This window comes from Histoplasma capsulatum (genome assembly GCF_000150115.1).
Source record: "Histoplasma capsulatum G186AR genomic scaffold supercont2.11, whole genome shotgun sequence".
Lineage (NCBI taxonomy): Eukaryota > Fungi > Ascomycota > Eurotiomycetes > Onygenales > Ajellomycetaceae > Histoplasma > Histoplasma capsulatum.
Genome location: NW_025544811.1, coordinates 59,457 through 82,639, shown reverse-complemented (window position 1 = coordinate 82,639; position 23,183 = coordinate 59,457). Strand labels below are relative to the sequence as shown.

The following is a 23,183-nucleotide window of genomic DNA, read 5'->3' as shown; positions in this document are numbered from 1 at the left end:
CCCCGTACGTTGCGGGTTATCTCATGGACGAACCATGAGAACGAAGGATTCTGTCCACCTTATTGGCCTGCCGTCCGTACGTTTCCAATTCGTTTGTCTCCACTCTTATTTGTTATGATAGACACTTTATATCTGGCGGCTGGCGTTTCATGTATAATACACATTGCCTTTTGGGATTTTTGCATATATTGGCGATAGTAGGGTGTGTAAAAAAGGAAAAAGTTAAAAAAAATTTTTTTTCAAAAAAAATGGAGAAGAAGGAGAAGCAGACAGTACAAGGGATGGGAGGGGTTGGAGTGGCCCAAAAAAATCGAGAAGCGCACATTCAGGGGGGCTCTTGTTCACAGTATGAGCACGGCGATGTATACCAGTACTTTGTAATTATAAAATCAAGCCAATCTGATCTACTACGCTTTCGATACGAAAATATATTTTTATCTACTTTGTTACCTTGGGAGCTGGGCTAGGTACTAAATAAATAATCTCCCATGGCTCAATTCTAATTTAATTTAATTTAATTTAATTTTTTTTGGCCTGTGTCACCTCCTGCATCTGACCTTTCAATAAACAAAACAAGTACAACCACCTGCCGCGCATTAACAGCAATCATTCGTTGATCTAGGCCTGTCGCGGAGGATCACAGGCAGATGACCACGTATTGACGACAAGCGAAACGCTCATTTTACAGTCGGAAAGCCGCTCATCAGCCCAAGTTGATATCCAGATTTTTGTATGTTAGATACAAACTTCCCCAACCTGCTTCTCTAATTCCTAATCGTAGGGCAATCAATGAGTTGGTGCTTCGAAACGGAGCGGAATGCTAGAGATTGTGGGACAATGAGTGAAATTGTTGGTTCCTATCTAACTAATTATTAATAACAGCGGTCGCTGCGTATAAAAACTACAAGTCAAAGCATAAAAAAAAGAGAAGAAAGGATGACAGGTACACAATTTGGATGTGGAAAGCCAGCTCTGTCACACTCATCAGATAATCTGATGACGAAACATTAGCGACCCAATTAAGGCAGGAAATCGAACGACAAAAAGAAGAAATTAAATATTAAAAGAGAGGAGCGTTTAACGACAGAAACACGGCCCGGGACAACAATAATCTTCCAGCAAAAATGAGTGAAAGTGATAAAACAATATCTAATATTGATTTTGTTTCAAAGCACTAACCGCATGTTTGTCAGCCAGTACTTGAATAGAAAGCAATCGGAAAGGATTCTGCGAGTATATACCGGGAATAAGGCTTCGAAATCGTCACTAAGAAGCACCACCGATCCCAATCTCAGAAATGTGCTCCTCCATTCGAACGAAGATATGGGTTGACTGCTGGGTTGACTGGGTTTCCTGATATTATATGCATGGCATTATTACTCCGGCGTCTCAACGTCCTCCGTCGCCTGAATCGTTCGTTCCTGCTCTGATCCCGTTGTTCGGTTCGGCTCCTCCCCTTGCCGGGGAGACGCAAGAGGCTCGTCCACGGAACACTTACATTCCGGGCATCTGCTGGCGGAGAGATAACGCCAGGCGAATGTTACGAAGTACCAGAAGTACCGGGATGTCGCTGGATTTCGCCTGTCCTCCCAGTAACGCCACCTGGTTGGCCGAACATTACGGCATTTCTTGCAGAAACGCCAGTATGTCCCATGGGAATTTTTGACTAAGTCGGGAGCATTAGCACTGACAGGTTGCCCACTTCTGAACAAGGGTAGAGGTATACCATTTGCCCGTTCGGTCCTGGATATCAGAGTAGCATCTGCGGGCGTATCCTCAGGCAAGGCTACATTAGCAGCATTGTCTGGGCCAGTAACATTATTGGGCGTAGTTGGAGCCGTAGCAGTGCCATTAGGTGCAGATTGAATGACCGCAGTATCAGCCATGATTCCTGCGAACGGGTAATGGTCCGATATTACGGTCGAGAGCGCAAACGATCGCTTCTTTGTTACGACGCGAATGCTCTTGTCGAGAACAGTGCGGGAATTTTGCAAATGTACTTCCTCTACACCTTCCAATTAATGTATGTATAGGGGTTGCAGCCTGTTTCTTCTGCCCTTAGTATTATTCGACTCGACCCCCATCACGCGTTGCACTATATCCCTCCGAAGTCTTCAAGGGTATAACTTACCTGGGAGCAGTCACAGCGCCATGAATGTCGAATAGAGCTGGGTAACTGGGGGGCCGCTGCCACAACAGCAGCTCTGTGCAATGAAGGAACGAACAACACGCAGACAACGATATTACCAGCTGCAAAAGACAGTATTGGGATCAAACGAGTGTTCTATGGGGCTGTGGATGTTGTTTGTTTTTCTGCGAGGATTGACGTCTGAGAATGGGCAGATAAACAACTGTTCGTGCACCGATGCATCGCGCTTTCCCCATATTCATTTCTACTTTTCTGAAGCTGCTGAGGCAGGAATGGGCTCTTGAACAGGAAAGAGAGAGAAAAAGAAAGAGAAAAAGAAATGCGGCAAGTATATCCCAACTAGGGATACCGATTGTTCGAGTCATTCCGCCTGCCGGATATTGCGAAACAGGATGTTATTGGAAGGTCCAGAGAGAACAAAATTCAATAAGACATGAGGTTGTATTTTGAATAGAGAAGGCGCTTCATATTCTAGATGCATAAGTGGTCGTGCCCTTAGCCTGGCTGTCCACCAAGGGGTGGAAAGGTGGAAACCGCGGTTGAGAAATCATGCATACGTTCTGCTGTACCATATGAGAATCAGGATGCTACGATCATGCTGCACGTCACTTGCATGAAAGGAGTGCTACATTTCTCATGCATTGTCCGTTGAATAAGGACGGTGGTTATGCGAGGGGATGATTTTATTCATGTAGAGGAGATTTCTGGATATTTGATTGATCTATATGCTGTCCACTTTTATTTATGCAGTGGAGACTTAACTTCAACACTAGCAATCCCCTATTCTTACCCCTGAATTCTCTGTCTGCCCGCCTACATGCCTATCTATCTACTGACCTGCTTGAATGAATGATATCCACTGATGGTATCTAGCGATGATGAATATAACAATCTCCATCATTATATTATTCCCTAATTTATGTATGATTACTCTATAATTTTTGAACTCACTGAGACAGCAGCATTTTCAGAGAAGATAGTTTTATAAGAAACTCATACTAAGATATCAGTACGAAATCAAGGCAGACAATCAATGTTAGACTGAAACAGATAATTGCTCAAAGACAAGACATGACATTGCAGAATCAAGATAATATAACATCATCAGCATTGTATCAGATTTGATCCATCTATAATTCTATGTGTATAGAACTAGCAGCTGATCCAACCTTCTAGGCGGCAGTGAATCATTCTGATATATAATCTCACCTCTATGTTCTACTGCTTTGATATCTAATTCTTCTATCCAAATCCCTTTTGACATAACACTGTATTACCTGATATAGCTCTATCCTTGTAGAGTCCTAAGGACCTCCCCTAGATAAGTAGCGAGATCCTCGACCCGCCGCTTACAATTTCTCTTTCTCTCTCTCTTCTCTTCTCTTCTCTGCACTATGTCTTGTTACTAGACCTCTTAGTTTGTTTATATAGTAATACCAAGCACCTTCTATTATTTAATTCAATCCCATAGAGAGATCCTTCCACTCTCACCACTCTTGGGAAAATATGAGACTATGCGGCTGCCATGAACATTCTCCCAAGCTCAATGCAATAAATAATGAGACCAGTTCAGAAGACGAAAATCTCATGATGGGAAGAACAGTCACAGGACAGTCTTCCTCAAGCCAGGGAAAAATTATTCCTCAGAAAAGGGAATTTGAGCCGGACTGCCTTCCTGTTTCTATGCCATCTTCCCATGATCTGACAAGCACAACTGAATCCAGATCTATCCTAGATCAGCTTCCCCACCGAGATCCAATCACCGTATTCTCGATTTCTTTGGATGTGGAAGATGTCTTTCTTCTGGGCCTTAGCTGTCGGGGGCTATGGACCCTCGTGACACCCGTAATTGCAAAACATTTTGCGGGCTACTTGGGCGTTTGGGCGGGAATTCCGGTCATTTCGGTATTGTGGGGTGTTTTTGATCAGCTTGAGCGTGGCCGTTTGATGTGCGGCGATGCTTAACCGGCGAAGACTGACTGCGGCCTCGTCCTTTTTGCTTGTCAATGAAAAATTGTGGGCGATGATATTAGGGACAGAGGAGTCCACAAATGAATGTGCGTAAATAGAGCTAACAGCCAAACATAACTACACGTGAGACACAGACGAATCTGCAAGCCGCAGGCCGTCTACGTAAAGGTGATCTGGATTGGAATAAACTGGCCGCGTCATTTCCGACTGTGGCAACATCTTGCATCAGACCCCTCTGAGCTCCCACAGCCTATCTTAAGCCTCCGAGAATTGCTTCCTTCGGTTGATCAACTGCCTTAGTTAGCTAAAGATCAGGTAAAAGCTAAGATTTAGATCTCTTACCAGCTTTTGTTGCTTCCAGTTAACAATGGTACTAATTGACCTGGGCAGATAAACAAGCCCCCTTGGAGCTGACTTGAAACCATGTTTGTCTTTCATCTCCTTGAGAGTTATCGGCTGTTTGAGTTCGTAGACGGTGACCATCTCGTACGCGAAGTCGTAGCCATCCCAGTCCTTGTGTTTGCTGTTGAATTCAGCATTACCCAGGCCGTCTTCGTCCAGAGGACGATCGCCAGGTTTTCGAGTTCGAGCGGGCTTAGTTTCACAGACATGGGTGATACTAGAGTGCGGAGCAGTCCGATAGAACCAGATTCTTTTCACACTAGGCTTGAGGCAATATTTCCTAAACTCATAATTCTTCCTTCCATCGGTAATCTGGGTCATGTAGGGGTCTTGCATGGGTAAAATAACATCGCTGGTGGCGCGTTCGCCCGGAGCCTTTTTCATGTGTGGCATCAAGAAGCCATAATGTTGTCTACATCAAATGTAGGTGTGCAGTGATGTTGAAGTCTGGGGAACTAAGTAGGTAAGGCTAGCATGGAAGATGAAGGGGAGCCTGGAATACCTCGCAACACATCTTATCAGGCCGAACAAAGAACTGATTCGCCAAGGCTGACTGCACAAGCACTCTCTTTTCCTCTCACCAACCACATCCACAACGCACACGTCTATCATCAGTGCTACAAGAGCTGCAACAGTCTTAGCCGCCCCAGTTCTTCGACAATTCATTTACGGAGTGTGTTGCATACCGCCTGAAGAAGTGGCACGGGTTCGAAACAGAAACGGCGGTTTACTTCGGGGCCAGTAAAGGCCCGCACAATAATCGCCTGTGTGAGGGATGTAAGGATGAACGCGATGGATTTGCCAAAGCAATGCGTGGGCTCTCCATCTACTAGCTCGTAAATTAGGCAGTCAAAGTCTTTTGGCTGCAGTTGGGTTGCTCGTCTAGAATCGGAAATGGGGGAACATGGGGGATTTACGAGGCAACTTATATTGCTTCCCGAGCCATGTACCGTATGTAAGAGTTGGTGGCTTCTGGCCTAGAATAAAACTTAAATCCCTTCTCGAACCCTACTGCCGAGATGTTAGACTATTTTGTGACATGAAGTTGGCGGCATCGGTAAATGCGAATTTTGGTTGCCAAATGCAACTCCACCTTGCATGCCTCTTCGGTCCAGGCCTTCATGAAAAAGTAACTCACGTTATTAAGTAGTGAGATACAGGCAAGAAGATTTTGTTCTCGCGATAGTTACAACATGTATGGTCACTTGATATCTGTTGAATATAGCGAATGAGGATGCTTATATTGATCTTGATGGCATGGTTATTTTGTATGTGATGGAGGCGTATGCACTATATCTATAAACAATTTGCTGCTCCTGGCCGGGTGAAAAAATAAATTAAAAAAATAAAAAGTAACCACAAGAATAATGGAAATAAATAAAACAGAACAAAACAAAATGTGGCATATGACGCTTGCATGTTGAAATTGAAGATGTCGTAACAGGGATGAAAAAATGATGAGGGAATCAGATAACCAAGCATAACTATCATTCATTCATCAATTGACTGGCCTAAAATACACAAGCTGATACAGAAACATATTTTCACTTATCAACTGGCTCCAATGGAGATGTAAGCAATATAGCCTCCATGTCCTTAACATCGACATCCTTTTCGACTGCTTCTATCATAAACACTGGTCATGCAGCCGGCTCATCCATGTCGCCGTGGTTGTCAGGGGGGGTATTTACAAACCCTTTCCCGGGACTTTCCCAGGTATAATTCACCCAGTCCGGCCCGAGGATTTCGCGAATCCCTTCGGCCAGCTTTAATATGCGCTGGCGTCTGTCTCGGGACCACTTGCGGTCGGCGATGTCACCGGATGGGGTAAGAGCGTTGGGAGTCTTAGACGCGGCGGTGGATGATGAAGGACTAGAGGCACCAGTTGCCACCATTGTTCCTTCGGAGAAATATTCCACCTCCTCGGAGGGGGGAGCATCGTCCTTGTCTCCTTTGTCCTCCAGGCCATCGATAATACTCCGCCACACACGAAGAGTTTCATCCAGCTCATCAATATTGCTCACACCCATGACGCTGACCCCTAGTCTCCGTCCGACACCATGTGTAATAGTAGAGGTGAATACCGGATCTGCATCCGGGAAACGCGCAAGCGGTGGCCCCAGGACACCAACAGGTGAGCCCTCACGTAACCATGACTCGAGAGCATACCGTATAGCGACAACTTCAATTTTTTCGCCCTGGTGCGCTACCCACTCACTTGCCGCAAGTATAGCATTTCGTAGTCCATCAGGCGCAGGATGGAAATCACCCATACTCCCAATTGGGACACCTTTGCGCCTCAGCAGGCCCATTCCTAGTGGGGAGGCATTGGGAACCACGTCGACTCCCGCAGCAACAAGGCGCGATAGGCCTTCCACAGCAAGTTTTGTGTTTTGCAATGTAAAATTAGCATACGACATCACGGCATCCAGCGGTTCACCAGTCTCTTCCAAAACCATCTCTGCCAGCGAACACAAAACGTCCACAGGGTACCCTGATATCCCGATATAACGGATTGACCCCTCCGCATCCCGTATTCTGCGCAACTCCACAACCGCGCCTAAAACCTCCGCCGGAGACACAAACTCGACATCATGACAGTATACGACGTCTAGGTAGGATGTGTCAAGCCGGGATAAGCTGCGTTTTATACTTTTTCGTATCCATGCCGGAGAGTAGTTGAAGGACTGTGCAGCGATGCGACCAACCTTGGTGAGCAGACGGTAGGTGTATCGCGGAAAATTGGAACGCACGAAGTAGCTGGATAGAGCACGACCCAGCAATTCCTCCGCTGGCCCGTAGTAAGGTGATGTGTCAAAAGCCCTGATACCGGCAGACAATGCGCGATGGACTATCGCAGTCGTAGCGAGGGCATATGGGTCAGCATTGTACTGTGAGTTAAAGGTCGCGGTTCCGAAAATGAGGGGCGGTAAATCCGCTGAGAGCGGCACAGAAGGTCGTCCCATGCCCCTCAGTTAATTGGTACTACTAGTATCTGCCAGACAACAGGAGCAATGAATAAGAGACGAAAGGCTGTCAGGCTATAGTGTCTGGGTAGAGAATACTTGTAATATAATAGAAGGAGGGGTAAATCTTAAGCTGCTGCTGCTGCATTGAGTAAAAATGGGCTTGAATTAGGGAGCGTGTGAGGCAAAAGGCCAAGCAACGAGGGAAAACCTCAACTGACCCTCCTCGCCCTGAAGGGAACGGAGGAACAAGAGTGCGATATGCCAGAGTCCACTTTGTCCTGTCTTTGACCTATTTTGACATATTTTGATCTATTTTGCTTTTTTTCTCGGGAAGACCACCATGGAACGCGGGAAGGGCAACCCGTTGATTCTATTCACATTATGCTTGAGTCTCAAATCTTCTGTACTCAAGTCTAAATATTAGATTCTACTGATCACTATAGATCTTGATAATCACTTACTGTTTCAATTTAATTTCAGTTATATTCATATTTAATCTTCTTATATCCTAGCTATAGGATGTTGGAGAACTTGAGTGATCTTGCTCACTAACTTGCTAAGCAATGCACTGGCCCAAGCGAGGAATCCTCATCTTCTTACCTATGTTCCTTCTCCTGCTCCTACTAGTTAATTCTCTTTAACAGTCAGCGCTCCCCATCGGCTTTCTATTACTATTAGTATCCTCTACCACGGATTATTCACCAACTGGAAGCTTTATCTCTCCAAACTTACATTCACAAGAGCGCCTAGACGGCGTCGTCGACGTCACCTACCTAGGGCAATCATATTTTGAACCGGAAGCAGTGGACGCTCTTACAGTGGCTGTCGTGGGTCACGATGGAGAAACGTTGAAGGAAAGAATCGATCGCACCCTGGAGGAACGGTTGAGCCGTCCCTCGAAATGAAGCAGTGTTTGATATTAAATTAACCCCAAAAGACTATCCAAAGACTTTAAATCAAGTCGCTAGTCTCGAACATGTGGGCTGAAATTGAAGAGCGAAGAGGACCCTTGGGATGGATCAGGAAATGGGCCTCTTGAGGTCGGCAGGCAAGAAGGGCAAGGAAAAGCTGAAGACCTGAGGACAACACAACGACGCGACAGTATGGGTCTCTAATCACAGATCGCAGTGTTCCACCGAGGATGTGCGGATTATATTATCATATGTCATGCAATGTAGTTATTCGATATTTTTATATGAAAATTGGTGGTTCTTGGCTGTGTGTAACGAGGCTCCCTCCCCGCCCCTCGGGCCATGCAGCGATCACATTTGTTTCAGATTTACATAGTTCTTTAATGTTGTGTGACAGGTCTGATAAAATCCCCGATCGAAATGCGAGAGGCAGTTCTCTGTGCCGCCTGTCGAAGCAAATTTCAAGCAGGCGAGTTCCAAGGGTTCCAAGATTGATGCAGGATTTGCCTGCAGCGTAAAAACGAAAGGAGGACTGCATGCTAAATTAGTTGCCCAACTGGTTGGCTGCCCCCTAAAACTTTGTCGAAGCCTCTCCTGAATAGTTCCAACAAGCTAACGTTTTAGCTTGTGAGTGAGCTAGCCCCGCTGATCTCAACATACTAGCTTGAGCTCGGCCCTCGAAAAAGCTCGTCTTCCATCCAGGAAAACAGGATGTAGCTGTGATTTGCAACATCCCCGCGCATATACATACTGCGTACGGAGTAATTGAAAGACCAACACTCTCCGGGTAATTGAATGGAACAATGAATAGAAAACCAGCGGTCAATGGGTTCAATAACAGTACTTATTTCTGACGCCGCACATCGCAAGCACGAGCATGACGTTTAGGAGTACAGAAACGTTCGCACTCGGTGCAGATCTTCGCCCGGCGCGTGGTGGCCGTTTGGCGATTTGCATTTTGTAATTTTGAATTTTTTCTTTGCCTTCGTCTTTCGAGAGGCGAGCTGAGAGAAGAGGCATGTTCAGAAGTGCATGAAAGTCATATATTCCTGTGGTGAGTACCCCCCCTGCCCTCCAAATCCTCTTATTTATATGCCTTCGATGCCCTAAGCAGAGTCCACGTTGCTGAGAATTAGCTGTGCTTAGTCTATCTCTACTCTTTTGACACTATCATAGGTATGATTTCTTCCCACCTTCTCGGTTTTACCACACGTATTCTTTTCCAGCCCGTCTGATTAAGCTACCACAGTTGAATCTCATCGCCCAATTCCAACCACCCTGCCGGCTACCAGAATCGGAAGACACGCGAATATGAAGCTTACCTGGGTGTTTACTGTCCTCTTCGCGGGCATTGTGACAGCGAGTCCGATCATAGGTGAAGAAATGAGCCCAGCTAGACGGGATAATGCGGTGCGTTTTCAACAGTACTGAATTGTGGCTCTTTCGATATCCCGCCTGCGTGAAATATTCGGGGCGGGCGAGAGATACTGTGATCTTGGTGCTAAAGGTGAAATAGATGGCGCTCGATAACCGTTGCCAAAGCAAGGAGACGCAGTGCGGAAGTGGGAAGGATTGTGCTGATGGATGCTTCTGTGATGCTGTGGTGAGTTAATAATAGTATCATTATCCTTCATTTCTCCCCCGTCTCGCCCCACGGAAGGGTGGAATAGAGATTCGGGAACGGTTACCACAGGGCATAAGAGGAATTGTGATGAAATGAAAGAGGAGAACGAAATAGCGAGGTCTCGAGCTAATGTTTTTTTTTTTTTTTTTCATTTAAAAAAACAATAGAGAAATATCTGTGTCAACAAGTAAATGGGTTGGGGCGAAAAAAAAGGGGGTCCTGTCAGCGACGACAGCAACTACATCCTGAGGCACCATAGCAGTTAGTGATGTCTGGTCCTGTGAATTCTTCAACAGTTCAGAGGAGAATTCAAAAAACTCGGGATATGGGATGAGAAATTGGCGATTAAATCGAGGCTTGGGGCAGATTTTCGTTGTTTTTTGTTTTTTGTTTTTGTTTTTTTTTTGGCCCTCAGTGTACTATTTACTATCCATGACCATTCATTCTTATGTCCTCTGATCAACTCGTTAGAAAAAGATAATAGGAACAAGAATAATAAGAATAGAAATAACAATGTAAGATCTCAAGACAAAACAGCAATACAAAAGCGTAGCCGGCTTCTTTACAAGGACAAGATTGCTATTGTGAAAAAGCAGGAGTGCTGAGAAAAGTTAGCCTAGGACAAGTAACCTTTCAGAGAACGGTTGCATGCTTTAAGCACTCCTCTCCATATGCCTGCATCTAGCAGGCTATATGGTGAGAAGGAAGGTAGGGAGGTTGGCGAGTCCCGGGGAACGAACTGGGAGGTGGAGGGGGGGGCGGGGGAAGAAAGTGGACGACCGTGACAAAAGGGTACTTAGCCTTTATTATTGCATTGTGCCGGAATTCTTTGGGTGGATTGCTTCATGACGTTAATCGTGATATTTGATCTACTTTGTTGATTTCTGGGAGGAAAATCGTCAAATGGTTTACTCGATCCAATTAATCCAAGTAGGCCGTGGCATTTTCCAATGGAAGAGGAGTGGGAGAGGAAAGTCGGAAGACAATGCACGAAGAGAATGCCCGTAGGACCGGATGCTTGTTCTATATGTGTTAATTATTCTTAACGTTATGGTAGGATTTTCGGGCCCTGTTCGATTGTCAGTTGATTGAAGCTAGGCGGGAACCTAGTACCTAGCGAAGACGAGCTGGAGAATGGAGAAACAATGGCGTGGTAAGGAATGATTACCACAATGCGATATGTGGAGCAGGGCCGTGAGCCAAAATAAAATATGTCATGTTAATTGGGTGTATCAGTGAAAGGAATCCGTCCGGTGCGCTATAGCACAGAACCACGATGAGTAGCAAAATCAAGTCAATCCTCCGTCCTGCCGGTACCATTTGCCTGTAGTTAATATTTATGGGTATCATGCTAGTATAATCATACAGAAGCGCCGTTTGAGCTGGAAAGACGAGAAGGCAAAAGAAAATAAAGGCGAAGGATAGAGAAAAGGGAATTAATAAGTCATAAAGGCCTACATAAATGGGCGCAAGGCGCTCGCGGAAATCCCGAGAAGGATTGGAAGCCATCGAACGAAGTCAAAGCTGAAGACAAGATGTCCAGTGTGCATGAGACGTTGATTCGATGCCAACGGGACACAGAACAAATTGGCCTGTAGGCAGCCGGCTTAGTCGGCTGCATATATTCACTGTAGAAGTGCCTTTTCCCTTCGGCATAAGTCGCGGTCCATTTCTGCAATTGAGGAATACCCTCCAATTTTCACAGCAGCTTCGAGGTTCACAAACTTCGGAACCTTTAAGGTAGGTCGAAGCTTCCTAAGTCGATTGGCGCGATCTAATGCCGCGGACTGCTTTTTAGATAGCTTGGGAGCTTGTGATGAATCATCATTGTGCTCCTTACCTTTCGCAGTCACAATCGGTGGTTCTTCCGGTGGAGGTGGCGGAGGAACTTCTGGAGCCTCTGGAGGAGGGCTGTCGGGAGGAGGAGGCTGGAAGAAGTGCGTAAATCGAGGATCATTTTCACATAAGCTGGCAAGATGTGCGCGCTGACGATCGTATGATTCATAGTTAGCGCCAACAACTAAGCCCAGAAAGCTACTCATGTCTTTCCGTGGTGAAAAAGCTGCGTGCACTAGTTCTTGCTTAAGAGTTTGATAGGCATCCGCAAAAGCCCTGAAGATCAATGGAATCTCCTTTGTTCCTCCTGAGATATCATTATGAGGATTGTTTGGGTCCAAAATTGCAAGTCGCTGCTGCTTGTTGGCTTGATAAATGCCAAGGAGTTTCTGTGGCGGAGGGAGGGGTTAGCTTTTATAAACTTCAAAAAGGGAGATTAGTTGATACCTTATCGAAATAGCCCGGCGGATCAAATTGTATGCCAACCGTCCTGGAATCAAATTTATTACCATAAAAATCGAAGAAGTCCATGAGAACACCACCCAGGTTAGGCTCTGCGCCACTGTAGGGGAGGTGCTGGAGGAGGCTAGTGACTAAACAAATGATTGAAAATCCACCCAAACCACCAGTTGCTACCTCGTTGAGGCCGCGTAGTAGCAGAAATTGCTTTACCACGGAGACAATAACAGGCATAGCAGGAAATTGAGATTTCCAAACCTGAAATGTTTTGTTCGCTGCTATGCCAGTGGAGTTGTCGAATGACAAATCCACTTTCAAGCCTGTAAGCCTGTCTACGAATTTTATAATAGGGACCTTAGCATGAGCAATGGTTTCAACGGATCCGGGGACAGCGATGTCGAGATCTTTCAGATATGCAGCAAACGAGTGTATTTCACGCGGCCGTTGACAAAGGACTTTGCGATCTTGTCGAACAAACTGTCTTGAGCACAAGACAAGATCCATATCTGCGGTCGGAAGATAGAGGCCAGAGGCGAAGGAGCCAAAAGCACAAAGCTGGGAGCCATAATGTCTTCTTTCAAAGTGGCGCTGAAGCCGTTCGACCAAGTCATTCCTAATCGAATGCTCGAAAGACTTGGGCTTAACCCAGTGGTAAAAGCTAAGTATCTCGTTGTGCAACCTGCCGAAGACGAGGTGTTAGCACTGTAATGCTAACCGTGGCGTTGATTTAGCTTACCTAGATCCTAAGTGGAGAGTGGAAGGACCCGAGGAATCCATCCAAGGAGTTGGGTTCTGGTCTTCGAACGGTTTCCATTTAAGAAGGATGGATCCATCAGAGTTAAAGAACTTCCCTTGTGCCCCACCGCGCCTGGGCTGCTCGATAATTTCATCGTCACGGGTTCGCTTTCTGCTACCAAGGGCCGGGTCACTATCCCGATTCATCAAGCTTTTTGGGCCTCGAGGTGCTTTTCCAGGGGGTTCATCCATCTCGACGTCATCCGTGCCGAAGGATATAAAATCATCATTCAAAACGACGGCGTTGTGCTCTTCAGGTTTGGGTTGTGGGGACAATTGTATTCTTGCCTTGCGGATCAGCTTTACAAAGTCTTTCCTCTTCCCTAGGTTCTCATCTGATGGAGGTAAAACGGTGTATGGGTCTGGGTTCGACCATTTGGGGGCGTTTGCAGCGAGCCCGGTGTTAGACTCGAGAGCTTGCTTTTTTCGCGGTGGTTTGGCCGCTTCATCTGTAGAGGAAACCTCCATCTCCGCTTCATCGCTATCGGTTAACTCTTCTAGAGACATAAACTTTCTTCTTTTTTGATCTTCGTTTTGCGGGTAACATAATAATTCAGGTGTCGTTTCACTTGGTGACATCAATAATAATGGTCTCGCGGAAGTCTTGGGGAACCGAGATCGAAAGGTGAATTCAGGCTGTTCACGGGGTCTTCCTCCTTGCCTGTTCCCGCGAAACTCGAACTGTGGAGGCATGGTGGGGGTTTCCTCGTAGTCGGCAGTACCCCAAGTTCCTTTGCAATGCGCAACTACAGAGTGTGTCGATGGTCGGAGGAAGTTGGAGTTGTCGAGGATTTTGGTTTGAGTGAGGTGGCAGTTTCGTGAGAAGGCGGTGAAGAAATTTATTTAGATAAAAGTAACTAACTACATAGTTACCCCGTTAGTTATCCATAAAAGATTTTTTAGGAATTCATATGGTATAATATACTAAATTTTGAAATGAAATAATACAATAAATATAGTTATAACAAGTTATTAAATTTTACAAAATGTTAGCTAAAAAATAAAATATATATATTATATTTTTATTTCAAAATTGATGGTGGAAGGTTGGCACATTGTAACTATCTAGTGGGTCAAAGGGCACAAGCGGCATAGTATATGTGGTCAGCAATTCAAGGAGGGATGGCCTGATAGGGGTACGTCTATTAATTTTTCTTAAATCGGTGATTGTGTGTGAGCCTATTTCTTCCATTTTTCCCCAGCTGACAGCGTGGCACAAGGATGATCAAGTGTTGTGCTATTTCATCGAAGCAGCAACCAACCAACCAATCAAACAGGAAGGAAGAAAGAAATTCAGTTGTTGACAAGACTGAGGGGAGTTACGCGAGGGCTTAGTTTGAGCCGTATCCTGATTTCTGGACGCCGAGGCATGTTGTGCGGGGCTCCAAGCATTGTTGAAAGCTATACGATTGTCGAATATGATGACCGTTTCAAGTTTTGGGCTCACAAACGAAAATTGTATATATCGAAGTTGCATTTGAGGCTCTCCGTTTTCTCTGGCGAATATCATCAAGGTTGATAGAAAATGGGCGGAATCCATGCATGAAAGTTCACGCTTTGATACTAACTATCTATACGACGAACTAAGGCCTAAGGGCTGCCAATATTACGAGAAATTTGGCAGGCAACAGTCTTTTATCATTTTCCGTGCATCAAAAAAGGATCTCTGAGGTTAGTTCTGGGCTAACTCGCTTAGCAGTTGCCGAAGGAATGATGTCGATTTTGTGGATCGTTCGATATGGAAATTGATGTAGAGTCTATATCATTCCAACCCGCTGCGATTGGCACCAATTCTTGAAGTTGGAGACTGCTAACAGGTCACCTTTTCCGATTATTGCATTGTCGTCAGGCGAGAAATTATCTCATATTTCTCAAAAACAGCACAAGGAAGACTAGTAGGACTCAATTTCTCTGTTTGCGGGACAGATGTCGTCCCAAAATTCCGGAAGATTGCCGAAAATGGGAAGTTTCCGTCGTCAGAGAGAGCACTGCTTGAGAAGCATTTTCGTTACTTTCAAAGTTTTCTAGATTATGAATAGGGTGTTATTCCTCAGGAGCATGACGTCGTTTTCCTGTGAATTCTTCATCTATGTGTTGCTGAGGCTGTGATGTAGGGGATACATAGAAACAAATACGAGCTCTATATCCCCACTTACACCCACTAAACTCAATCCCTTGAGAGAGTTCCGAAAGCTATTTCTTAGGACACTCAAGTCCGCAACATGACGTTTCTTTCAGGCAGAACAATTTTAAGGAAGCACTACCTCGATAGTGGGGAAGGGAAAGTGGATGCGGACTGTGGTGCTATAACCAGCACTCAATCTCCTTCAACACATTGAACCAGCTCTCCGGCACTGAAAAAAGATAACCATATAATTGCGTCCACATATTGACATCTTCTGAAATCAAATGGCGTCCCCAAAACTTGTCACTGTTTTTGGTGCTACAGGTAGACTTTGAACTTTTACCCTCTTTCGCTCTCTTTTTTCGAACCGAGGTCCGGACAATTCTAATCTTGTTTTCCATAGGCAACCAAGGCGGATCTGTTGTCCGATCGCTTCTTCGCAATAGTGCGGCATTCCGTGTCCGAGGAATCACTCGTAACCCGACCTCCCCTAAGGCCAAGGAATTGGTTAGGGCTGGCGTTGAGGTTGTTGGCGCAGATGGATTTAAGAAGGAGGAGTTAGTGAAAGCATTCAAAGATAGCTGGGCAATATTCGCTAATACGAATTCCGACGATTCGGTGAGAGCTGCGCGGAATCCAATGGTCCATTCAAATTGAGGGTATGGTAACAATTAAATCACTAGGCTTTTGATGATCCAAACGGTCCTACGGAATTGGACCTTGGTCGCGTCATTGTCGATGCTGCAAATGAGGTTGGCGTGGAACATTTCGTGTACAGCTCCGCAGGCCATATCTATGAAATCACTAAAGGGGCTGTCAAATTGGATATGATGGACTGTTAGTGTCAATTTTCAGTGTTCCAATTTTGTTCGATATTGTCACTTATTAACCATCCGTATAGGCAAAAATAAAATCGAACAGCTTGCTCGAAATAGCCCCAATATCAAAAGTGTAACAGCTGTGTGCGCGGGCTGGTACTTCGAAAACTTTATGTCCCCGTTCATTGCAGAGGTGTTCGGCGGATTCGCCCTTGAGACGGACTCTGAAAGTTATGTCACTCTCTCGCAGCCTTTGGTTGGTGGCCCGGGCTTGGTTCCATTTATTTCAATCGAGGAAGACTTCGGAGATCTTGTCCACGGTGTTCTGCTGGACCCAGAAACCTGGGGCGGAAAAACCATCCAAGGAATTAGTCACTTAGCCACCTTTCCCGAGATCACTGAGTCTTTCACCAAAGGTATGGTTCTGTCCGTGATAATGAAATCATGTGGTACATAGATGCTAATCAGAACCTCCTGATTTCGGGTTTGCTTAGTTACGGGCAAAAAATCCCGCTACGTTCCCATAGAAACCGAACAATTCCCTACCATGGGCGGCATTAGGGCACTCGAAAGTATTAGGGACATGTATGTATTTACACAATGGGCTGGTGGTCGATATTTCGCGAATATGGAGTTTGATGTTGAGCAGGCGAAGGCCCTTAAAAAATCAGTTCAAGACGTGGTTGCTGCAGGAGATCCCAAGCCATTAATGAGCTCTGAACAATTTTTTGCTAAGATGTTCAGCGGAGACAAACCTGAGTAAATGTATCAGTCGGTTATTAGTTTGTTTGTTGCGAAGACACCATAAATTCGAGGATTTGGATTGCAGTGCATTTTGGACTTGCTTTCTTGTCAGATTTCAACATAGTTTCTGCTGTTTCGACGAGAGGTCGAACACCGCCCTACCCAGGAACTTGTCGCAAATGTTGTTAGCAAACTGTAAGCCAGGCATTCTGGAAGGTGTAATATCTCCGAGAAATGTTGTTAGGAGGGGAACAGAATCGATACCATGGGAATCTGTTCCACCTATTTAATTGCTCCTTTGAGTTCTAAATCTATTCTGGGAACTCTGTATTAAAATCGCTGTCATTTCCACTACCGAGTATCGGATACAACGCGCAATGGAAGCTCTTGCAACGTGATGATGTTGTTCAATACTAGGGTTGGTTAACCGTGTATGGGCCGCCTTTTGGGATCCTTAAGCGTATTTTGGCGCCACTTTCAAGAGAGACACAGAAGACATTCCTCCATCCCACTAGCTAGCAATAATATTTATCCAAGGGGTTAATAATTAGAACTCAGGGAAGTTCAAAACGAAGCGCGCCCTGTGAGGATTAGCTCAGGGATACCTTGCACACGCCTAGCAGTAGCAGTATATCTCAATCCCTCCATTAGGAGGAAATATAGCCTTGGGCGAATTGGCTTTATTGGCTGTTTGCTTTTTTGAAATCATGTCCATGAGGTTGAAAGGCCACTCAGCTAGTCGCGAGCGCTGGGCAGGGGGCCAGGGGGAAAAGGCGCTCTAAGCGCAACCTAACACTTGATATAGACTTCTTTTCAATGAAGTAGTTTCGCAACGGCAAATCAAGTGTGTTGTCTATCCTAGCAGCGCACTTGCACTCACGGAGAAGGGATGTAACGGAAATTTCTCCTTATTTGTCATATTTTTTTTTTAGAGAAACCTATCACGGTCATCCCGCCAATGACGTATATCTTCAAGGGGAGCAAACTCCTTTCCAGAATGAATGCAGCATTGCGGTACATCATCCTTCTACTCGGCGTGCCGAATCAAGGAAAAATGGCAGCACGGATTTCGTGTCCGTGCGATGGCGCCTCCCGAACCGTGACACTGGGCTGGTTATGAGATTCAGCGATGCACAGTCCATCCCTGCTTCCACTCTTCCTCTGTGACGCCTGTCGTCGGACAACTGGGTTACTATGCACATCCTCCTATATCCCTTTGAAACAAAGCACGCAATCATCGCCTGATATCAACGGGCTTGTCTTATCGAATACGCTCGGCCTATGGCTTCGAGCTGCTGGTTCTGTGGAACGTGTAGTGCACATTTCTTCTCTAGCTCAAGGAAACTGGAGGGTACGAGCAAAAATTCATAGCAGCGAGAGGAAATATAGAAAACAGCGAATCTCTGACGGAGTCCATAACGCATCTGTGTTTAGCCAGCGCGGTCGACAGAAACAGCTTTGGTCTGCTAGTGCTAGACGTAGCAGTTCTTTGGAGAGGAATAGAACGCTACACATGTTCTATAGGAGCTACCCGCACTGTTTCCAGCAATCGCTGCAAACCGGATGTGACACCATATATCAAACGATGATCCGCAGGAGTGCTCAATCCCTACGTCCTCCTCAGCCAAATCTTAGTGGCAAGTTGCGAGGGCAAAGGCGTCAAGTTTTTCATAACCTCCCAGGATCAACAACATCCCACCTCGCCACGTCCTCTTGGTCTGACATTTTTGGTTCCCGACCATTCCTCTACCTCGCCCTCAACAGCAGCAGTAGCAACTACTCCCAATGGCGTAAAGTGATGGCTGTGCAACAACGGGACAAAATGTCCTACCGCCCTTTGTGTTTGCAACTCCGGCTGGCGGGCATCTGGCTTCCCGATTCGCAGCTGGGCATACATTTCACGGCCAGCTATCTTCAAAAGATTGAACGGCTCGAACTTCTACGATGACTTGGGAACTCTGAAACGATATCAAACCTCTCCTAGCGTCTATGTCTATAGAAATTTTTGTGGGGTTTGCGGCGCTACGGTTTTCCGGCATTGTGATATGAGGTCGGGTATGAGTGTCAGGGGGGGACTGGCGCACGGGCTGCATTGGGAGCTGGGGCGGATTAGCTTCCAGAGGTATGCAGTGAGATACTTGAAATGGGACTTTAGTAGGCGGGGTCTGGAAGATGGATGTGATGCGGAGGCGGAAAATCACCAGATATATCGAAGAGGTTTTTAGAAGTCAATGTATGACGCATCATTGTCATGTTTGAGGTAAAGTTCTCTTATGATTGTGCTTGGAGAATAAAGTTTATTGCTCTTACGTGGGCCAACAGCGACAGATTTCATCACGTAAGTTGACTCTTCTCAATTATTATTGTATATATGCTCATGTCCGTACACCCACACTCACACGAAGAACCAAGTTTCAAAAAAGGAAAAAAAAAAAAAAAAAAAAACTCCTGTAAGCCTGCGGGTTCCAAGTTGCCGCCAAAAAAAAAGCGGCCAATGGAGATGTAGATAACGACAGCCAGAAAAGAAAAACAAATCACGCGTCGAAGGAGCCCAACTCATAATCATGGAAGGACATTAGAGGAATGCACTAATCCTGTAAAACACAAGTCCCGATGCATTCCACGAGTCGGAACAATTTCCTCTTATTTTATCCCGAATTCGAAAGATCCAGAATGTGAGTTCATATCATCGCCTCAGGCAGGCAGAATCCCCTGATTGGCGGGCGCCGACATATAATCTGCTCACTCGCTATGCAAGCAAGGCCATGGAGTGTGTGAGCTAGAGATGGTATTAGGCGTGACTTGTTTTTTGTTTGATCCTTTCTGCTATTGAGTCACTGTTCTTCTTCGGACAAAGGTATGTGACTAGGTTAATTTTATGGGCCAACAAAAAAGTTTACTAGCGGATTTGCCCCGCGTTGTCTGAGTCTATTTCCCCCTCTGTGCACACGAATATAAATAAAGCCCTGGTTCCAGTTTTGTTTCGGGGCATTTTCCTTTTGTTCTCTTCCTCCAGCGACCCCCAAGAAAACCTTTATGGAAATTCGATCATCTACCTAATACTATACCAAATATCAACCAGAGCTCTCTCAATTACCCCGCATTAATTTCATCATGGGTATGCGAATCCCCCGCTTGTCATCTTGCTCGCTCTCTGCCTAGTAGAGCTTTTGCATTATCTCATATATTCAACACCGTACTGACATGTCTGCGCCGAAAAATAGGTGAATGTGGCTGCGCTTGTGGCTCTTCCTGCCAGTGTCCCTCTGGGCAATGCAGTTGCGTAAGTGATACTCTCCACTGGGCGTACTCGGGCGTTTTATCTGACGATTAAACCTTAGAAATAAACATGCCCTTGTAATGCCCAGCCAGGCATATCTTCCTCCTTCGTTCGATTTCCAGATTCCCCGATTGATCGAGGGAGCAGGTTGTTATTATTCGACTCTCAAATGACGTGGGAAGTAGCGTTTTCCTGTTACCAGGCCTCCGTGAACGGTATACGTCAATAATCGTCATTTATTTTTCTGCTATGGAAGGGGGTGATTAGTATCTGCGGACAATATGGCTGGTGTTTTTATAGGGAGGCTATTTACCGTAGTTCCGTAAAGAAAGAGACACTTGAAACTTCTATTTGTTATTCTGTATGCGTTATAAGTCTGCCCGCCTGCAAATTTTGTGGTGCTGAGGCCCTCACCTTGCTCACCCACTTTCGCCTCTTATAAACATCAAGGGAACCTTCAGATCACTGTCCACTCGTTTTAAGGCTGAAGATGGAATAATACCTGGTATTAGATTTAATCCTTGTTCTACCAGCTGTTCAAGCTTCTTATGTTCTCAACGTTTCTAGGCGTTCATTTTTCGCTAGTAGACGTTTGAATCAAGTATCTACTTCCACAAGGGTGTCAACGAAGGTCTCATTGATTTTGACCAACAACTGATGTTCGGACGGCCGCGCTATTTTGGAAAGCCCTATTTGTACTTCCATGCGAAAGTGTTATATCTCGAGAGCATTGTGTCGTCCCAGGCTGTACTACCCATGAAACTAATGTACTTCATTCCCATGTTCATGCATCTTCTTGTAGGATGAGGCTTTTAATAAAAAACGTTGTTTCCCCCATCACATCCATGATCCCTCTACATTCCTTTGATTACGCTGCGTAGGTGTTCGTTGGCTGGGAGCGTGAATCGGCGACTTGATTGTGGGGCCAGCTCCAGCACGGTCGAATAATAGCATATTTGCGAAGTGATTCCGTCAAGAACAAATCCCGCGAGTTAATTGCTGTCCGGGGTGAGTACAGAACCGAAACAAACTCTATAATTCGGTCACAAACCTTCAATTATCCACTCTATGCGGTAGATTAGGGAAGCGGTGAGTTTGTGTCGAGCAAAATGATCCGTGAAAACATGAGATTTCTGGGCTAGATTGGATGGATGGCAATGCACGTCCCCCGTCAAGCTTCACGCGTATTTCGAAGCTCAATTTCGTGACAATGGATTCTCTTTCAGATAAAGAGCCTCAGGAACGGAGCCGTGCCCGCCATTTAGCGTTGGATATGCCCTGTCTCCATGAGCCTCTCTTACTAGAGGAGGCAAAGGATTGACTCTCTCCAGTAGTGTTGGAATTAAAACGAACCTCTGCATTGTGAAAATGAATGACTGGATCTGGACCTGTTTCTGGGCATACAAAGAGGGTGGAAGAACGTCGTTTCTGCGAAAACGTCCTCAATCCAAAGCACTCACCATTGAAAATATCTCCCTGCCAGGCCCACATAGCTGAACCCCTCTCGAATCAGCCACACTTTCATCCAGCATGAGCGCCGCCTATTTTCGAACGCAAATCCTAGGTGAGTTCATGGCACCCTTCAAAGGATGTGTATCGAATGCTAACAATTGATCGTAAAACAAACACCAAATTTCTGTATGGCCTGAGAAGCAATTTGAGATCGTAACTGGACTTGTGTTCCCGGTAATGTACGGAAACATCAAAGCAAGCAACGCCATTCTTGTAGAGATGGACGCGGAGGCTGGAGGTTTCCGAACGCTTCTTGTCGGTGACCCTAAGGAGCTTATCAATGACTCTATGGCGGAGCTGCATAGTGAAATCACGAAGATCTATGAGAAGCTCTCGGTGGGTTTGGATGAAAATGCTACCATAGAGGCCGGAGAAACGGTTATTGAAGGGGCGTTAGAATAGCGAAACGTGATGCATATTCCACTTAAATGCAATATGAACCTCGAGATAGTTTTTATTGTCATGCATAATTCGCAAAACAGGGGCAGTAGTCTCCAATATGATAATGAGATGGATGATTTTGGAGTACTTGTCGCCGACCATTCTTGACATTCGAATTCCAGCACTGTTAGCCAAGCAAATGCAATACAGGACATTGCCATGGCAATCTGTTTCCTGGCCCACCAAATTTTCGGAAAACTCCCTTCAATCAAGCCATGAGAGAGTCTTTCAAACGGCCTTCAGGGCCGTAGGCGATTTTCCACAACGAATCACCTACCAACAGCCAGAGAATCGAATCGGAACAGAGAAGTGGACTCAAATGCGCCACGTATGCAATAGGGTGTTTGAGTGGATAACGAACGATGGGAGGCTCATAGACAGAACGGGGGTATTGAGATCCCCCATCACATCATCAAAAATATAGAGAATTCCCCGGAAAAATTAATGCAGAGGAAATCCTCTGCATTAAGTTTTGCATCAATCTACCAGCCACAGATTGCGAAGACAAGTGGGCCTTTTCAGAGCGTGCAAGTTGCGTTTGTTTCTAGTTTCAAGTTTTCCACTGCGGTCAACAACAAGCAGTGTTTGTAAGGCCACTGGGCAAAAGAGCTCAATCACCACCAGCGCCATGCTGGTAGAGGGGACGAATCAATCAAACCCCCAATCGTGTTGACCTCGTTGAGGAGGGAAACACTGATTACATAAGACTCTCTCTCAATGAAATTTTTGATATACATCATTGGACACAAAACAACATCCTCTACCTAGCAGGTATCAGCTAGGCTTTCCACACGCGGCCGTGGATGGTCGGGAGAAAAGAGAGGTGCTTATCTTTGTTTTACCTTAACAGACCCTCACATCTCAACCAATATTTCCAGTTGTTTCTTTTTTTCAAAAGACAAATTTCCGACGGCCTGATCCACCTCCTTGGCAAGCCCAATCAGCAATATGGAGATAGAGGCCCAAACATGAATCACATGGACCACCTGTGAAGTATTGTATTTGTGGAAAACGCGCTTGATTGTTCTGGCTCAGCCTTGTTAACACGCAGTGGGGGTTGAGATGGCTAATTGCCATGCCACCATGCCGGAAGTCTGTTGAACATGGAGAATCGTCAGAGTCCAACCGAAGGGCGCTAACCCAAGCG

At 45.6% G+C, this 23,183-nt stretch overlaps 10 protein-coding genes across 10 annotated transcripts; 6 read left to right on the top strand and 4 right to left on the bottom strand.

Annotated features, from left to right (window-relative positions):
• Nucleotides 1–1,376: 1,376 nt before the first annotated feature.
• HCBG_07094 (uncharacterized protein) lies at nt 1,377–1,886 on the bottom strand (the record flags this gene model as incomplete). The annotated part of the gene is made up of 2 exons (XM_045434143.1): nt 1,377–1,666; nt 1,727–1,886. 2 exons carry the CDS (start codon nt 1,884–1,886, stop codon nt 1,377–1,379), a joined length of 450 nt encoding a protein of 149 aa, XP_045284934.1.
• A 1,769-nt stretch (nt 1,887–3,655) lies between these two features.
• HCBG_07093 (uncharacterized protein) lies at nt 3,656–4,114 on the top strand (the record flags this gene model as incomplete). The annotated part of the gene is made up of 1 exon (XM_045434142.1): nt 3,656–4,114. The coding sequence occupies one exon, from the start codon at nt 3,656–3,658 to the stop codon at nt 4,112–4,114; it is 459 nt and encodes a 152-aa protein (XP_045284933.1).
• Nucleotides 4,115–4,375: 261 nt separating this feature from the next.
• HCBG_07092 (uncharacterized protein) lies at nt 4,376–4,906 on the bottom strand (the record flags this gene model as incomplete). Its single annotated transcript, XM_045434141.1, has 2 exons — nt 4,376–4,411; nt 4,463–4,906. The coding sequence occupies 2 exons, from the start codon at nt 4,904–4,906 to the stop codon at nt 4,376–4,378; spliced, it is 480 nt and encodes a 159-aa protein (XP_045284932.1).
• A 1,256-nt stretch (nt 4,907–6,162) lies between these two features.
• HCBG_07091 (D-arabinose 1-dehydrogenase (NAD(P)(+)) ARA2) lies at nt 6,163–7,488 on the bottom strand (the record flags this gene model as incomplete). Its single annotated transcript, XM_045434140.1, has 1 exon — nt 6,163–7,488. One exon carries the CDS (start codon nt 7,486–7,488, stop codon nt 6,163–6,165), a length of 1,326 nt encoding a protein of 441 aa, XP_045284931.1.
• Nucleotides 7,489–7,831: 343 nt separating this feature from the next.
• Nucleotides 7,832–8,396, top strand: HCBG_07090 (uncharacterized protein; the record flags this gene model as incomplete). The annotated part of the gene is made up of 2 exons (XM_045434139.1): nt 7,832–7,894; nt 8,136–8,396. 2 exons carry the CDS (start codon nt 7,832–7,834, stop codon nt 8,394–8,396), a joined length of 324 nt encoding a protein of 107 aa, XP_045284930.1.
• Nucleotides 8,397–11,651: 3,255 nt separating this feature from the next.
• HCBG_07089 (Poly(A) RNA polymerase cid14) lies at nt 11,652–13,809 on the bottom strand (the record flags this gene model as incomplete). Its single annotated transcript, XM_045434138.1, has 3 exons — nt 11,652–12,251; nt 12,310–13,000; nt 13,058–13,809. 3 exons carry the CDS (start codon nt 13,807–13,809, stop codon nt 11,652–11,654), a joined length of 2,043 nt encoding a protein of 680 aa, XP_045284929.1.
• A 1,530-nt stretch (nt 13,810–15,339) lies between these two features.
• Nucleotides 15,340–16,884, top strand: HCBG_07088 (uncharacterized protein; the record flags this gene model as incomplete). Its single annotated transcript, XM_045434137.1, has 3 exons — nt 15,340–15,565; nt 15,645–16,078; nt 16,143–16,884. 2 exons carry the CDS (start codon nt 16,069–16,071, stop codon nt 16,514–16,516), a joined length of 384 nt encoding a protein of 127 aa, XP_045284928.1.
• A 1,048-nt stretch (nt 16,885–17,932) lies between these two features.
• On the top strand, nt 17,933–18,751 carry HCBG_07087 (DUF636 domain-containing protein; the record flags this gene model as incomplete). The annotated part of the gene is made up of 1 exon (XM_045434136.1): nt 17,933–18,751. One exon carries the CDS (start codon nt 17,933–17,935, stop codon nt 18,749–18,751), a length of 819 nt encoding a protein of 272 aa, XP_045284927.1.
• Nucleotides 18,752–19,554: 803 nt separating this feature from the next.
• On the top strand, nt 19,555–20,925 carry HCBG_07086 (uncharacterized protein; the record flags this gene model as incomplete). Its single annotated transcript, XM_045434135.1, has 5 exons — nt 19,555–19,573; nt 19,638–19,660; nt 19,820–19,921; nt 20,028–20,086; nt 20,145–20,925. The coding sequence occupies 5 exons, from the start codon at nt 19,555–19,557 to the stop codon at nt 20,254–20,256; spliced, it is 315 nt and encodes a 104-aa protein (XP_045284926.1).
• An 847-nt stretch (nt 20,926–21,772) lies between these two features.
• On the top strand, nt 21,773–22,460 carry HCBG_07085 (uncharacterized protein; the record flags this gene model as incomplete). Its single annotated transcript, XM_045434134.1, has 2 exons — nt 21,773–21,935; nt 22,078–22,460. 2 exons carry the CDS (start codon nt 21,773–21,775, stop codon nt 22,458–22,460), a joined length of 546 nt encoding a protein of 181 aa, XP_045284925.1.
• Nucleotides 22,461–23,183: the final 723 nt, after the last annotated feature.